Source organism: Xiphophorus maculatus, chromosome 4, assembly GCF_002775205.1.
Source record: "Xiphophorus maculatus strain JP 163 A chromosome 4, X_maculatus-5.0-male, whole genome shotgun sequence".
Lineage (NCBI taxonomy): Eukaryota > Metazoa > Chordata > Actinopteri > Cyprinodontiformes > Poeciliidae > Xiphophorus > Xiphophorus maculatus.
In genome coordinates this window covers 10,243,076-10,257,639 of record NC_036446.1, presented here as the reverse complement: position 1 = coordinate 10,257,639, position 14,564 = coordinate 10,243,076, and the positions used below count along the sequence as shown (strand labels likewise).

The 14,564-nt window shown below is 38.3% G+C and overlaps 2 protein-coding genes and 1 non-coding gene across 4 annotated transcripts in view; 2 read left to right on the top strand and 1 right to left on the bottom strand.

Annotated features, from left to right (window-relative positions):
* Positions 1–2,354: 2,354 nt before the first annotated feature.
* Positions 2,355–5,729, bottom strand: LOC102227920 (cryptochrome-1-like). 2 transcript variants are annotated; one of them, XM_023331865.1, is made up of 11 exons: positions 5,619–5,729; positions 4,973–5,195; positions 4,673–4,867; positions 4,453–4,571; positions 4,196–4,350; positions 3,734–3,874; positions 3,486–3,653; positions 3,250–3,390; positions 2,945–3,096; positions 2,642–2,862; positions 2,355–2,534 (listed from the first exon to the last, which is right to left on the bottom strand). In XM_023331865.1, the coding sequence occupies exons 2-11, from the start codon at positions 5,182–5,184 to the stop codon at positions 2,473–2,475; spliced, it is 1,566 nt and encodes a 521-aa protein (XP_023187633.1). In that variant the 5' UTR covers positions 5,185–5,195; positions 5,619–5,729; the 3' UTR covers positions 2,355–2,472. The 2 variants fall into 2 exon arrangements, with proteins under 2 accessions (XP_023187633.1, XP_023187634.1); XM_023331866.1 differs by having other exon boundaries at positions 5,646–5,693.
* Positions 5,730–6,041: 312 nt separating this feature from the next.
* On the top strand, positions 6,042–6,113 carry trnah-gug. The gene has a single exon. It is a non-coding gene; the product is annotated as a tRNA-His (tRNA).
* Positions 6,114–7,654: 1,541 nt separating this feature from the next.
* LOC102227663 (FERM domain-containing protein 5) overlaps positions 7,655–14,564 on the top strand; it is a 66,685-nt gene continuing 59,775 nt past the window's right edge. Inside the window, exon 1 of the mRNA XM_005796201.2 lies at positions 7,655–8,133. Coding sequence (XP_005796258.1) covers positions 8,032–8,133 — 102 coding nt within the window. The 5' untranslated portion in view covers positions 7,655–8,031. The remainder of the gene's footprint in view (positions 8,134–14,564) is intronic.

The following is a 14,564-nucleotide window of genomic DNA, read 5'->3' as shown; positions in this document are numbered from 1 at the left end:
TCTCCATTTTCACTGACATTTTATTTTTCATATGAAATAAAAGGTGACCCTTCGTTGCGTCGCCACAACTTCCAGACCTCTTGTCCTTTGTGTCTCCTATCATTAGTGCAACTAAGAGAAAAAGTTTTTATTTTTTCACTCTGACATACAAGTTTAAAAAATCAACCTTATCCTTGGATAAAAAAAACCCATACTTGTCCTTAACTGTAGGAAGACTAGAATATGTTTGCAATTATTGCAAACTAATAAAACTGAAGTTGGAGACAGAATGAATAAAACTAGCATAATGACTGGACATAGGAGTCCATAGGAGTGTCCAGTCATTATGCTGTTTATACAGGAGACAGGTTCTGTGTACCAGAAAAAAATGTGTGTCTCAACCCTAGAATAAAAGCAAAAAGTCTTGTGAAGATGCTGACCAAAACTGATGAGTGTTATTATCCGGAGTGAAACAAGTACAGACATGAGCTATGCGGCTCATGGACATCACAATTCCCTGACATCTGTCCCATACAAGGCGGAGCTGAAGTGTGTGTAAGGAAGTAGCTTATGACCTGACTTAGTTACATCAATTCTGGCCGGAAGAATGGGTCCAAGTTCTAGCAAACTATATTATGAGAATTTCAAAGAAAGAGATCCAACACATTTCAACCAAGTTATATAATTTAAAGATAATGTCACTAAATCTCATGGAATTGCATAAAATGTCTGACTTTGATGTAAATTGAGTCAAACTGATCTTGCTCATTCTGGGATTAAAAAAAAAAAATCTAAATAATTTTGGTAGCTCTAACTGGCCTAAAACAAGAAAACGTTTTTATCTGATTTAAAATCATAAATTAAGACATAAAAGTTTGTGTCTTTTCATAGTTTTTGTAAACCTCTGGTCTCAGCTTTAAAAGGTTCATACTAGGTTTACTGAATCGTTTCACTAACAGGCAATGTCATGAGTTCAAATCAGTTCTTTGATGTCAGGACTTGCTGGAAATATATACTACTGTAGAGATAAATTTCTACAATTAAAGCTACATGATCCCCAGTTGCGTGGGGACAAGCTGTTCTAATTCAGGTGGGATCTTACGGTTCCAAGATGGTTTGAGTGGTGAAGTGATGACAGGGATGCACAGGAACAGGACCACGCCAGCAGAGTAACGAGAAAGAGGTAGATACAGAAGGGGTGTTATTCACAGATTTATGAAACTATTTGAGCTGGTTAGAAAATTGATTAGAAAATGATCACATTTATCTGAAGAATTGTAAAGATATTCTGTTTTCACTCATTGCACAAATTATTTCCTTCTAAAAAATGGCTGACTGAACATAAATACGCCAGAATATTAACTCCTATGAGGATCCACTGTTGACCAGAAGACTGTTTTGATGTTTAACTGGTCTCTGTGGAAACTGAGCACAGCTTTGTATGACCGTCTGCGCTGCTGCTGAGGCTGTGACATCATCCTCTTGATATTCTCACCAGTGTCACGTCCAGGGAAGGAGAAACATGAGAAGACTTGACCACCATGAACAGCTGTGTGAAACGCGCACACACACACACACACTGCTTCTATGTAGTCCTGCCCATCTCACACTGCCCTGTGTCAACCAGAAACAAAAACTGTAAACATGCACAATTCCATACTTTATTAGACCTTTAACAATCGTGCATGTAGCACATATTTGTAATTATATTGAATGTGAGTCGTTGAACTGGATAAATCAAGCAGGTGCAAAGTAAGTATACTTGAGCATTGTAGATTAGATTGAGTTTATCCAAAGGCTTTGAATTTTCTTTAAAACTTTTTTTATGAAGAGTTTATCATTTGTATTCTTGTGAGCTGAAGCCTACCTGTCTACTTGCTGATCTAGAGTGACCTCTAGTGGAAAAAGCAAGAAAAACTCACCATGTATAAGCACATAAAATGAACATCGGAACAACAATGCCGGAATCTTAGACAAAAGATAATTAGCACCAATTATATTTTGCATTGTCTTTATTTAGACAGACATAGGTTTGCAGCAATATATAAAATAAAAGGCACTTATTGTATCTACAAGCAAGAAACAATAGAAATACTTTTAGGGTTAATGATACCCAGTAATCTTATTCTAAATATTAATTTGAGGAAAAAGTAACATTTTTTAGGTGCAAGACGTCTTTGCTCAGATTCTTCTGTGTGCAACTCATCAACTGCTCCGCTGCTTATCAGCTTAACTTAAATGTAACTTTTTTCACCCAGTACCTACCTTTTAAACGGTTAACACAGTCAAGGAGAATGATTTATGATATATATATATATATATATATATATATATATATATATATATATATATATATATATATATATAATAAAAGGTCAGAAGGAACATTTTTTATACAAGGTCCCAAAAACCTTAATATGTTCAATAACTTATGATGAAGATTGCTTTGTGATAATTATTAAGTGATTAGTACATTTTCTTCAATGTGTCCAATTACTCTTTCCTGATCTTCTTCTGCAGCATGTCAATGACAGATGGAGTCTTTCGCTTCACACCTATGATAAACACAAAAAGAAATAGTTGTCAGGAAGATGGGTTTACTGCAACTGTGAGTTAAGGTGGAGGAGGTAAAGGCCTGCAGAGATATATATTCCTGTAATACCTTGCTTTTTGATAGGTGACTCATTGTTGTCTGAAGACCTCTTAGCATAAGCCTCCTTCATTCTCTGAATGTTTTTCTTGCTGATCTGTTCGTGCTGTACTATTGGATGTGGGTAGTCTTTTCCCACAATGCATCCTGCAGCTTGCTGGACACTGCGGGGAGCCTTCCAAGGCTCATAGATGTACTGTGGTGGAAACTTCTTCAGAAGAGGAAGGTACTTTCTGCATACACATTAAATTCAACGTTGTTTCATTCCAATAAAATTACACAATTTATTTGAGTTTAATGGGGAAATGATCTTACTTAATATAGTCTCCGTTTTTGTCTGTCTTTTTACCGAACGCAATGGGGGAGTAAACCCTGAAAAACTGGTGGAAGAAAGCACTTGCTGACAGCCACTGCCAGTTTCCTGCATTAAGAGCCCAGTCACCATCCAGTAAGAGATCCTCAAAGACCTTAGGAAGAGACAACAAGCTATTTCAGTCACAACTGTGCTACAACAGGAAACCCTGCTGCAAAGAAGTAATACTGTGCAAAGCTTTCATTTTACAGATTACAAAATGCTTATAGCCAGGAATGGCTTTGTACATAAAAGCAAATTAACACACCTTCTGTCCTTCTTCCCAGCTGATCCACAGGTCTCCTCTTGTGAGAAAACAAGCGACAGCATGTCGGGCCAGGTGGTGAATCCAGCCCTCCTGCCTCAGCTGGGTCATGATTGCATCAATGAAGGGGAAACCAGTCCGAGCCTTCAGAGAAACACAACATCATGACATAAAATTAATGAGAAAAGAAATTGAAATGATCCCTAATAAGAATATGAACACTTTTCAAACCACAGTACCTCTCTCCATGCAGCTAGATTTCGCTGGTTTGTGTCCCAATCCACCTGTGTGCACACTGGGTTCTGATTCATTTTGTTAAAATTAGGGATTCCCACGCTGCAGGTGTAGAAAAACTCTCTCCAGAGCAACTGACCATGAAGGGACACTGGAGGATCCGAATGCTTTCTCTACGTACAAATTAGGTTAAAGAATTAATTGTTTTAACACCACTGCTTTTATTTAGTCAGAAGTACAATGTGACACTCACCCCCCGATACACCTCAGTGAGCCTCCACCAGAACGTTCTTGCTGAAAGGCACCCAAAGGTGACATAAGGACTCAGGACTGTGGTGCTGGGACTCAGGGAGTTTGGAGAGGTCTGTGGCTTCTCAAAGCTACACACCCATCCCTGAATTAAGCAGATTAAAATTTATGGACACATATTCCCACTACCTTTTCACATTGTGTCACATAACAACCACAACTATCATTTCAGTGAAAGGTTGTTCTGAAAAGCATTGGCAATAGAAATTTTTTCTGATTTACTTAGCAAGGCTCTGACAGTCAAGCATTCCTGATGTATTAAAAGAGGATCGCTTGAGTTGACTCACTACACTATGGGCAAAGATGGTAAACTTCTCCATCTTTTTCCCTAAAGATGAATTAGCTTTAGTCCGCAGAATTAACCCAAAGTCTTGCAGGTAGTGGGAGGTGACAGAAAGGTCTGTACCGTTCTTTTCATGTGTTCATCTAGTCTTCTCAGAGCCTCCTGTTCTCCTCCAGGAAACAGCTCCTCTCCCAGAAACTTTGAGTCCAGTTGAAGCTCCTCTAAAGTTGGAATCCTGTATTTGTCCTCATACTTCTCTGAGTGAGGAGTCTTAACATCTTCAGCAAATAAACAATGAAAAGATGACACACTTTAACACCCAAAACATATTCCCTTGTTAATGCAAAGTATTCCAAACTGTGGTTCTGTTTGTTACATACCTCTCATGTTTTCCAAAGTTGGCGCAGGGATTGGTTTCTTGGGTGGACCAAGATTTTGCACTATTGCTTGCAAACGTTTGTAAGTTAGAGGAGGTTTTCCATTGTTTTCTTCAATTATTCTTCAGAGGAATAGCAATCCAGAAAGAATACAAAATTACTGTACAGGAAATTGAGAATAACCGGGTAAAATCTATCTGGACATACTCAAATTGACATTTACCTTTCTATATTGTAAAGCGTGTGGGAGATTTTGTAGATGACATCGACTCCATGTTCTTTTGCCAGACTGGCCACTTTCTCATCACGACGTAAACTGTACGGCTCTGTGTCATACTCATAAGTAAGCTTTGTTACGTTCCACATGTTGAACAATTTTGGGAACACATCTTCTGGTTTCCCCCTAAGGACAAACAGTCTGACCAAATCACAACACAGTATAGTCGTTATAAAAGAACAGTTGTAAATGTCAATCAGAAATGTTTAAAGGATGTTTCTTTGAAAGTTGTGTCTATGTTTTTACCTGGAGTTGAGTTTCCTGAGGCTGCAGTCCAGGTCTTTGAGTGCCCCAATGAGGAACCTCTGGCGGTTGATGCCAACCTGGGTGTGGTGAAGGTAAGGGTCCAGGATGAACACAGGGTAAAGCTCTTTACAGTCTTTCAGTGCAGCCATCAGTGCTGCGTTGTCATGTAACCGGAGTCCCTTACGGAACCAGTGTATACACACGTGAGCCATTTCCTGGTGATCTGTGAATGCAGACAAGGGAGGAAGCCTTTTAAAAATTGAGAGATGGAAATGTCACATGTAAAAATCTCAACAAAAGCATAAAATCTGCACTGCTGAAACTTCTGCAGCAACAACGATCCTGCAGCGACAAACAGTGAAATGAGCATAAGTTGCATTTAGTTCTGCAAATGATTATTTCGCTTAATGCACTCAATAATGGATCTCATTTTTGATGATGATTATTATATTCAATACCGGTGACTGAATTGAAATGATTTTTTTTTGGTGAATGGCTCGAGACGACATTTGTTGTGAATTGACGCTACATAGTAAACCGAATTGAACTATTGCAAAAACACAACGGACCCACGTCAGTGTGTGCATATCAATATGTTATACAAAGACAGAAGATTAATGTACATCTGACAAATAGCTTTACCTACCTTACCCCTACCAGGATCTGTACGCACCGGTTTGTTGCAGCGTTGTATAATGACCAATTTTCTCTTTTGTAATATGCAAGTTGGTTGCGTTACAAAACAGGAAACGGACGGTTACGAATCCAAGCTCAACCAATCGGTACAGAGATCAAAAATAGAAGGGAAAAAAACTCGGCAGCACCTCGTCGTATCAACCACCAGATGGTAGTATTGAGCAATGAACAAAGTTATATCTTTACAATTAATTATTCTCACTAACAGCAGTAATAAAGTGGCAATCCGTAAGCTTTCCAGTTAACTGATACAAAGAAAGAGTAACTCATCAAATCACTTAAATTTTAACATAAAATCAGTAAAAGAAACAAATTATGTGCGGGAAACACTTCGAAAGTTTCAACTCATACACCCGGCAACTCATCGTAGCTCGCCGTGATCGTATAGTGGTCAGTACTCTGCGTTGTGGCCGCAGCAACCCCGGTTCGAATCCGGGTCACGGCATTGCGATACAATGTCACGGCAGATGGGTTCATTTTTTATTTGTCACTTCTAATAAATCTAAAATGACTGGAAAATGTTTGTGACGCTAATTTATACATAATTGTACTGTACAGAAACTTGATGCGGTGTGTATTTTTAGTTGTATGTACTACCCCAAAAGTTTAGAATCATTTACATTATGTTGTTTACCGCATTGAGAAGACAGCATTTTGAAAGCATGCACCTGTTTTAGTGTAGTGTACTATAACCTAGTTAAATTGTTTTACAAAGTTCACATTTCTGTTGTAGGCGGAAGTTTTTGCACACGTTCATTTGTCTCCAATTCCAATTCCAAATTATCAGTAGGGGGAGACATTGCTCATGCAAAACTCAACCACTCTCATTTAGTCTGTAAACTCAAAAACAGATTTTAGCCAAAGATTAGGAAAATCAGACTTACCAGTGCAATTAGTTAGTGATGTAAGAAGTTTTGCCTCAATACATTTTTGATGTGATTCCACTTTCATCTTATTGACAGAAAGGTCAGCTGAACTTCATGAACAAGCCAAGAATAACTGACTTCTGTATCAGCTATAATTGTCTTGCTTTAGTGCATGATCTGAGCTCTTTCCAGTTTAGGTATCTTGATGACTTGTTCAGAAGACATGTTAGGATAGACAAAACTGGTCTTTGTCTTCAGTAAAGTGGGAACTGCTCTGGCCTATCAAGAAGATGAAAAAGCTGAGTCAAAACGTAAAGCTCTTAATTTGCAATTCAACCATCATTTATTGTAGTAAGATATGGATCATGACTGAAAAAGCATGATTCTGGACAGAAGCAGCTGAAATGAGTTTCATCCACAGGGTTCCTACAGCTGTCTGCAGTTTTTTTTATAAAGTCAGGAATTTGTGATGAAAATAATCAGATTTCTCTTACATTAAACAATTATCCCATATCATTAAACAAGAAAAGCAACTTTGTTTAAAAAAAGACAATCTTAACCAATTTCACATGTTTTTACACCCTTTAAATAAAACTTTGTTTTCATTTCATTTCATCATTCAGCCTTCTTCTTGTTGGAACTTGCAACATCTTGACTTGACAGTCACTTCACCTAGAAGAAATTCTCCAAATCTGACATTTCTTGTCAGCCCATCTTTCCAACCAGGCTACTGCAGCCTTTGAGATTTTCCACAAATAAATGAGCTTTCACTTTATTTGCACAGTCCATTGTAAACTAAAGGCATAAAACTTTTGGAATTACTCATCAAATCACAGGAATGGACATTTTAACAGGCATGTGAACGTTTTCAGAGCCAATGCAATTCCTGTTTATGAAACTGAAAAACCGAAATTAAAAATATCAAATATATAAGAGGTGATTAACTTGTGTTTTGTTGTTTGTTTTTTTTTTTCTTTTGATATTTCAGTTGTTGAAAAATGTACTCAGACTGTAATCTGTCTAAAGTTTGACTTGTTTAGCGGGGGCCCTGCTGTGTTATTATGCTCGACCATGTGGCTGCCGTCACGACGTACCGCAGCCTATCGGAATTTCGCCTCCTGTCGTTGTGTCTGCGAAGGCAGCATCTCAGCCAAAGCTCAGCTGGCTGGCAGACTCCTCATTCAGACAACCAGCAGCACTGCGAGCGGCATGGCAAGGGCTTGGGCAGGTGTGGTGAGGGGGTGACGGGCCAACCGGACCATCATTATCATCACGGGCAGCAGGTGCAGGTGCAGTATCCTCCAGTCCTGTCCGAGTGAAGACACGCGCTGCTGATAAGAGTCACTCACACACTGATGATAAAACGATGCACCAGTCGCCGCCACCGACCAGGTGTTGGAGCAAGGAGCAGGGACGCCGTTAACCTGACAGAAAGCCGACCCGTATCTATGTGCTGCGTGCGCTTCTCTCTGGTCCCGTTTGCAGACGATCGAGAAGATGCTGAGCCGACTGATGAGCAGCAGCGTCAGGAGTCTGGACAGGGAATGCAACTGCACGGTGAGGCTGCTGGACGACTCGGAGTACACCTGCACGATCCAGGTCAGTGGGGACCAACGTTTGCTCCTTCTCCATTCACCTCACTGTTTTATTTATTTATTTATTTGTTGGGCATTAAGGGAGGAGGGAGTGATCAGGTGAAATGACGTCTGTCCGTTAAATGTCTTTTACTGCTTGTTGTAAACACATGAAAGAAGGCATCATCCTCTTTAGAGGCTGGTTCATGACGGACGTGACTGCGTGTTTGTGCTCTGACGCCTCTCAGGACAGAAGGGCTGCAGAAGCTGCTTTCGTCAGAGAATTACCTGTGAGGACATGCCATCATCATGACCGCATGTTGTGCGTGCACTGCGTAGAAAATTTAAAGGATTAATCAGACAGCACTACACGCGAACTGGGAGCATAATGCGCACATATAAAAAAATCCATCTATGCATAAGCTCTTATATTTTGCAGCTTTATGCTTGCATTGCGTTGGATTTAAAATCAAGATAAGCTGGTTTTGAGCAAAGTCAGCAGTTGGCTTAGTGGAGATTTTTGGATCTACTGGCAGGATGAGTGGTTTCAGTGTGCAACCACAGAACCATAGTAGCCTATAGGGATAAACCAGGCGGACCAATTAATCAGATTATTGCTGATATATTATTGAAAATGCTTTGCAGTCATGTTAAAATGAAAGTTCATAAATGTCTACATTAAAAATAAATGTAACAGCATAGAGACTATAACTAAAAAGGCTGTGTGTATTCTTGAACTTAATCAAGCTTTTTTTCTATTGCAGACAATGCAAATAAAAGTTGTCCCAAACAGTACATTTTTGAGAAAACAAAGACCGGAAATCGGCAACCTGAACAATTCGAAGAGCTTTTTGGGTCAAAATGTATCTAACCCTACAAAATCTGCAAGACCCTTCAAATAAAAACAAAAGCAAACTTATGTTTCATGAATATTAAGTAAAATGTCTTCAATGAAATTGTACACATTCATGAAAAACGAGAAAAGAAATATATTTTGCAGCATTGTCATAGATATTATTGTCTGTTGATTGCAAAAATTATGTGCTGCTGAAAATAGACAAACTACTAGACCAGGCATTTTCATTACCTTTGGACCAATGTTGTTGTGTAAGATAAATAATGTTAGAGTTTGTTGAAGGCCTGTTTTTATAGTTTTCTGAGGTTGTGTATTTGCTGCTTATCAGTCCTGTTACTCATCAGTCTTATTCTGTTTTAGTAAAGCCTTGAATATTTAGTTAAAACAAAACCCTTTTAGGAGGTTAGGGTTGTCCTAAAGGTCAATATTGACATGAACAAAGACGAGACATGACTTCAGACCATTTGTTTGAGTGCTGAAGTTTAAGAGCACGAGACTGAGACATTATGATTAATGCATATTCAGTGCTTTATAGAACAAGTGGCTCTCTGCATTTGATGTGACTGTATCACTGCTGCAGTCATGTTTGATGCTCATTTACTAAAGGAATTTCAGTTCTGCTGAATCAGAGATGACGGCACATAAAGGGCATCAACACCTGCATATTTCTAGGAAATGACAGGAAAAGCAAAGCAAGTTTCTCATGTATAACAAGTGAGTGTGTGTGAGACTAAAAAGAGGTGACTCTATGACAGTTTCAGATCTTCATCTGCTTGCCCTCTTCTTTTTTGTTAAGAAGATGAGTGGAAAACAAGTGGAGATAAAGGTGGATGTTTTTTCAGCAAGCTTTTCATGAAATTCCTTTTAAGCAAATAGTTTTCTGTGTAGCTGGAGAAATTACTCAGTTCTTAGGAGGCATCAATACATTCAGCAAATGAGATGCGATTTATATCTTATAATTCATATTAGAATCATGAGAATGAGATGAAGTTTTAGCAATTTTTGTAAAAACTAAAATGCACCAATTTTGGTGCGTGGAATGGATAGAATAAAGTCTCCCACTTTCCCTTTTGGCAAACTCTAGTCAAGCCTTCACACGAGGTTTCTTCAACAGTTGTTTTCTCATTGCACCTCTCCCATAAAGCTTTGACTTATACTTCTCAGTAACCTTTTCTCTGATTTGCTTGGAGTGTTATTTTGTTCTCATGTTGTAGTAGTAGTCAGGAATACTGATTAACCAGCGAACTGACCTTCCAGCCACAGCTGTCTTTACACTATTATCACTTTAGAAACACACTATACTTAGGTGATCTCCATTCCACCCATTTTGAGACTGCGAGCACCAACTGGCTGGACCTCTGTTGAACTAGCTCAATCTCTTTATAGTGACTGAATATTTATGCTATTACTTATTTTATGTTAAATTTTTGTGTCCAATTATAATTACTTTTTGGAGTACTCTGTTAATGCTTTGACTTTGAAGTCTTTTAGTGAAAAAACAAAATTTTGTTAATTGTGATTGATTTGTAAAAGCAAAAAAGCATAAAACATTCTAGAGAATTAATACTTTTTACAGGCACTGTATTTATGTTACAGTTCACTAGCAAGGACCACGCCACAAAGATATAGGTTTAATGATTTATTGATGAAGGGATGGAGAGATGAGGCATGAAGGGATGAAGGGATGATAGATAAAGGCATGAAGAGTTGAAGGGATGATGGGATGAAGGGGATGAATGATCTGAATGATTGGCTTATCTGGGAAGAATGACGGAGGGCTTGAGAGATGAAGACTCTACTTTGGTCTTCGGGAAATGGTTCCTCTTATTTTTCCTGAGCCCTCCTGGGACCCCCTAGATGAAAACTCCAGCAAAAAGAAGCAAAGCATGGTTATTAATGAAGAGGGATGAAATGGAAGAGGTAGAGGGTGGGGTTGACTGAGATGAGTGGGTGAGCAGAGTATAAATAGGCTGCCTAGAAAATTAGAGGTGTGGTTAGAGGTCTGCTCCCGAACTTAAGTTAACACATTAAATTCATTAAAAGCAACGTACTCAGTAATTCCCCACAGAATATTGAATTCCATACCACTGATCCCAGTATGCAGGCACTGTGACAGGATACATGACAGAACTTAATGTTCTACAAAACCCTCTTCATTTGATCAAGTTTAGATCTGTGTAAAACCATTTTTAAAAATACGCACACATGAAATGCTCGGAAACAGTGTGACAGCAGCTTGAACTCAATTTCTTCACAAACAAAACACTGGATATTTTTGCACAGTATCTGGCCAAAGAAAGACAAAATGTATGATGTATTTTTTAATGAGTTGTGTGCACTGAAGTAGACCCTGCTCTTTCTCCCTTGCCATCTAAGCAACTCCATCACCCCAACATGAGTCAAAGTGGTCGGCTGTCAAGATATGATGGTCCCACTCTTTTCTAAATGAAAGCACACATCAGGGACCGAATGTTTAATTGTGTTGTGCAGCTTTCAGTGAGAGGGATTAGCTTTTGTTGTTCGCTTTTCCCATCATGAGAAATTATAAAAGACGCTTTTATTTTACACTAGGGACCTCTAATTGAGAATCAAAGGAAAAATAAATGGGATAATCAGCTTAATCAATTGTGTTTTATTTACCACCATAATGTTTCTTGTGAAAATGACATTCAGGGAACTAAGATAAATATGTTTTACAGAGTCAGTAGAAGCAAGCTAACACTGCTGATCTCATTTCTCACCTTCAGTCCGGACATTCGAGTTATTATTGTGAAGGATAACATTGTGTGTGTGTGCATTGAAAATGAGAGCGTGTGGTTCCTGTCTTTTCCTGGAGACCTCAGAGATGTGGCCCAGAAAAAAAGGGTCCTCACGAGGCCCAGGAGCAGGCAAACTCTACGTTTAGCTCAATTAGCCTTTTTCACTTTTACACTGAAATCACATCATGTGGGAATGATGCTAGCTATGACCTTCCTTAAAGGAAAAGCTACAGGCAGCACAGAAACTGACAGACAGGTGAAACGTGTTTCTTTTTATACAAACTGTGGCACCACACTGTTCAGTTTGCAAATTAGCATGCCAGGTTTCAAGCCTAATCAAATTCTCTCATCAACATCCATTTATTACAGGCAACCAGCACGCTTGGTCCCCTCAGCCAATAATGACACTGCTGCTGATTACTCCATAATCCCAAAAACACGGGGAAACTCATGCTCATTGATCTTTCAAGTTCTTTCATCATGGCTTTACCCTTCAGGACATCCACAGGCGCTTACATTTATGCAACAAACTGGTATGATCCAGCCTAGTACTGATGCACACACATGATTTTGCAGGAAGGAAATTAGGCAGATGATTAATTGATGTAGAAGCAAGCAGAAGGATGCAGCTGTGCTGTAGAGGTGAAGAAATACAAAAAATAGTAACAACAAAGTTTGTTGTGTTTTAGGATTGATTTTAAGATTTCACTGTAGATCCTCGCTGGTTTTTCTTTCAGCTACATCTTATCTCTTTGTATTCTAGAGGTCTGCACAGTCTTTGAGGTCCTCTGGCAAAGGACTCTTATTTGTTTCTGAAAATAGTGCTAGAAATCAAGGGTGACATAGTGGAAGCTGTGTGGGCACTGAAGCTCTGAAATGAAGGAGCTAAAGAATTAAAATCCACTTCTCTCAGTTTTGGGTTAGTCATATTAAATGATTAACGTCTTAAACCGAACTTAAATCCCTGAAGTCATCCTGACACCAAAAAATATGGCTGTTTGCAAGGACGTTTAAAAGGTCTCTCATAATTTTATTGATTCTTTTGTATTTGTTTTCATTTACCCATAGTCTTAATTCTAACCTTGGAATTATAATTGTGTTTAGGTGGCACAAGCAAAATTACAGTGGAAAACAATATGAATTGGAGAACTACACTCCTCAGAGCTTTGTAATAAATATGATAACCATATATCAATTTCCTTTCACCTCACTACTAAGCATTGTTGTGTTATTTATCTGCACAACTGTTGCTCTGTCACATAAGCTCTAGAAAATACATTAAAGTTTGTGGAGTAGACTTTTACAATGCATTGTGTTGATTATTCTTTTACAATGCATTGTGTTGATTATTCTTTTACAATGCATTGTGTTGATTATTCTTTTACAATGCATTGTGTTGATCATTAGTGTATTTTTAGGCTCTCAGTATGTATGTTTTCTGAAATTGATTTGTAAGATAACAAAATTATAGTACTGTGTCTTAATGATTTAGGAATTGAGATATTTTTAGTCTGAAACATATTTACAATCAAAATGCCATATAATATTAACAATTTCATCCAGTTTCATATCTTCCTATTTAGCCGAGTGACAGAAAAACAAACACCCAGATGATTTAATTCATATGTTTTGGCCTGGAAGTTTCTTTTTATTTTGTTCTGGTTGAATTTTGTTGTAATGGAAGCAGCTTAATTAGCCAAAGTCTGGTGCTGTTAATCAACCTTATTCCAATGCATAAAGAAACACCTCCCCCCAACACACACCTAATTACTTGAGCTATTTTTTCATCAGTTTCTAATTAAATATATTATATACACTATTTGAATGAGGTTTTTTGGAGGAAAGGAAAGTCAGTCTCAGACTTTTGTGTTGTTTTTACAATAAAGCACACTCCATCACATCCACCTACCAACTCAGACAGAAATCATTTAGAATTTTTTGTTTAATTGATATTCTTATCATGGATCGAATTATGAATTTCAGAGATTGAAAGCAAAATGAATGATAGAATACCATTGACGCAAAGAGTGGCACTTCATCAGCGTGAGTAAGTGGCTTAGTCACCTGGCACTAGCTCAGCTTCTTTATAGCTCACTAATGAAATTAAGGCCGTTCTTATGAAGCCAAACACAGAACTTGCGGAGTGTCTCATTTGTGATGTGAATGCATTATTGAAATAGGTTGCTCCTTTCTCCAAAGTGGTCTCTCTGCTCTCATGATGTTTTCCTCCTGGTGTGCTCTGCTAAAATTGGAACAGAGGTTGGAACATATTTTGTTTTCATCCATTCAAGGGCCTGTTCTTTTACTCTTTACCTCAAAGCCATGCTGAAACTCATGCATAGTTGGTTTAATTTAATTCATTTGGTCAAACTGGTTTTGCAAGACTTTATTTTTGCTATGTTTTAACAAAACCTTAAATCAGGATATACCACTCACCGTTTAGTTCAAACTCACTTTACTTCTTTCAGTAAATAAGCTCACCAACTCGGCATCTCTACATTTTAGGCATCTTAACAAAGAAAATGTTAATAGGCTTGATTGCAGTTCACAGTTCGTCGTGCTACACGTAACACCTTTAATAGTGTGAGAAAGTGTGCATTTTCTTTCAGCCTTACTTTGTAAGGCTTCAGTGTACATCATTTACCATATACTAACGAAGCCAATGTTTTCCAAATCCAACCTGAGGTCTTATTAGCTCATAAGGACAAAAATGGCAGCCATCACAAACTGGGAATGATGGCGCTTTCACACTTTTTTTCTCTCAGAGATAACGCATTAATATACAGTAAAAGTGCTCTGTGTGCTGCATCACCACCAGCTATAAGCAGTCCTGCTGTAATG

Bases quoted from the DNA above. Each gene is read 5' to 3' on its own strand.
- LOC102227920 (XM_023331865.1), bottom strand. From the start codon at position 5,184: ATGGCTCACGTGTGTATACACTGGTTCCGTAAGGGACTCCGGTTACAT. The intron at 3,391-3,485 runs GTACTGTGGTTT...GTTTCTCTGAAG, and splicing joins ATCTAGCTGCATGGAGAGAG to GCTCGGACTGGTTTCCCCTT. The intron at 2,863-2,944 runs GTAAGATCATTT...ATGTGTATGCAG, and splicing joins AAAAACGGAGACTATATTAA to AAAGTACCTTCCTCTTCTGA.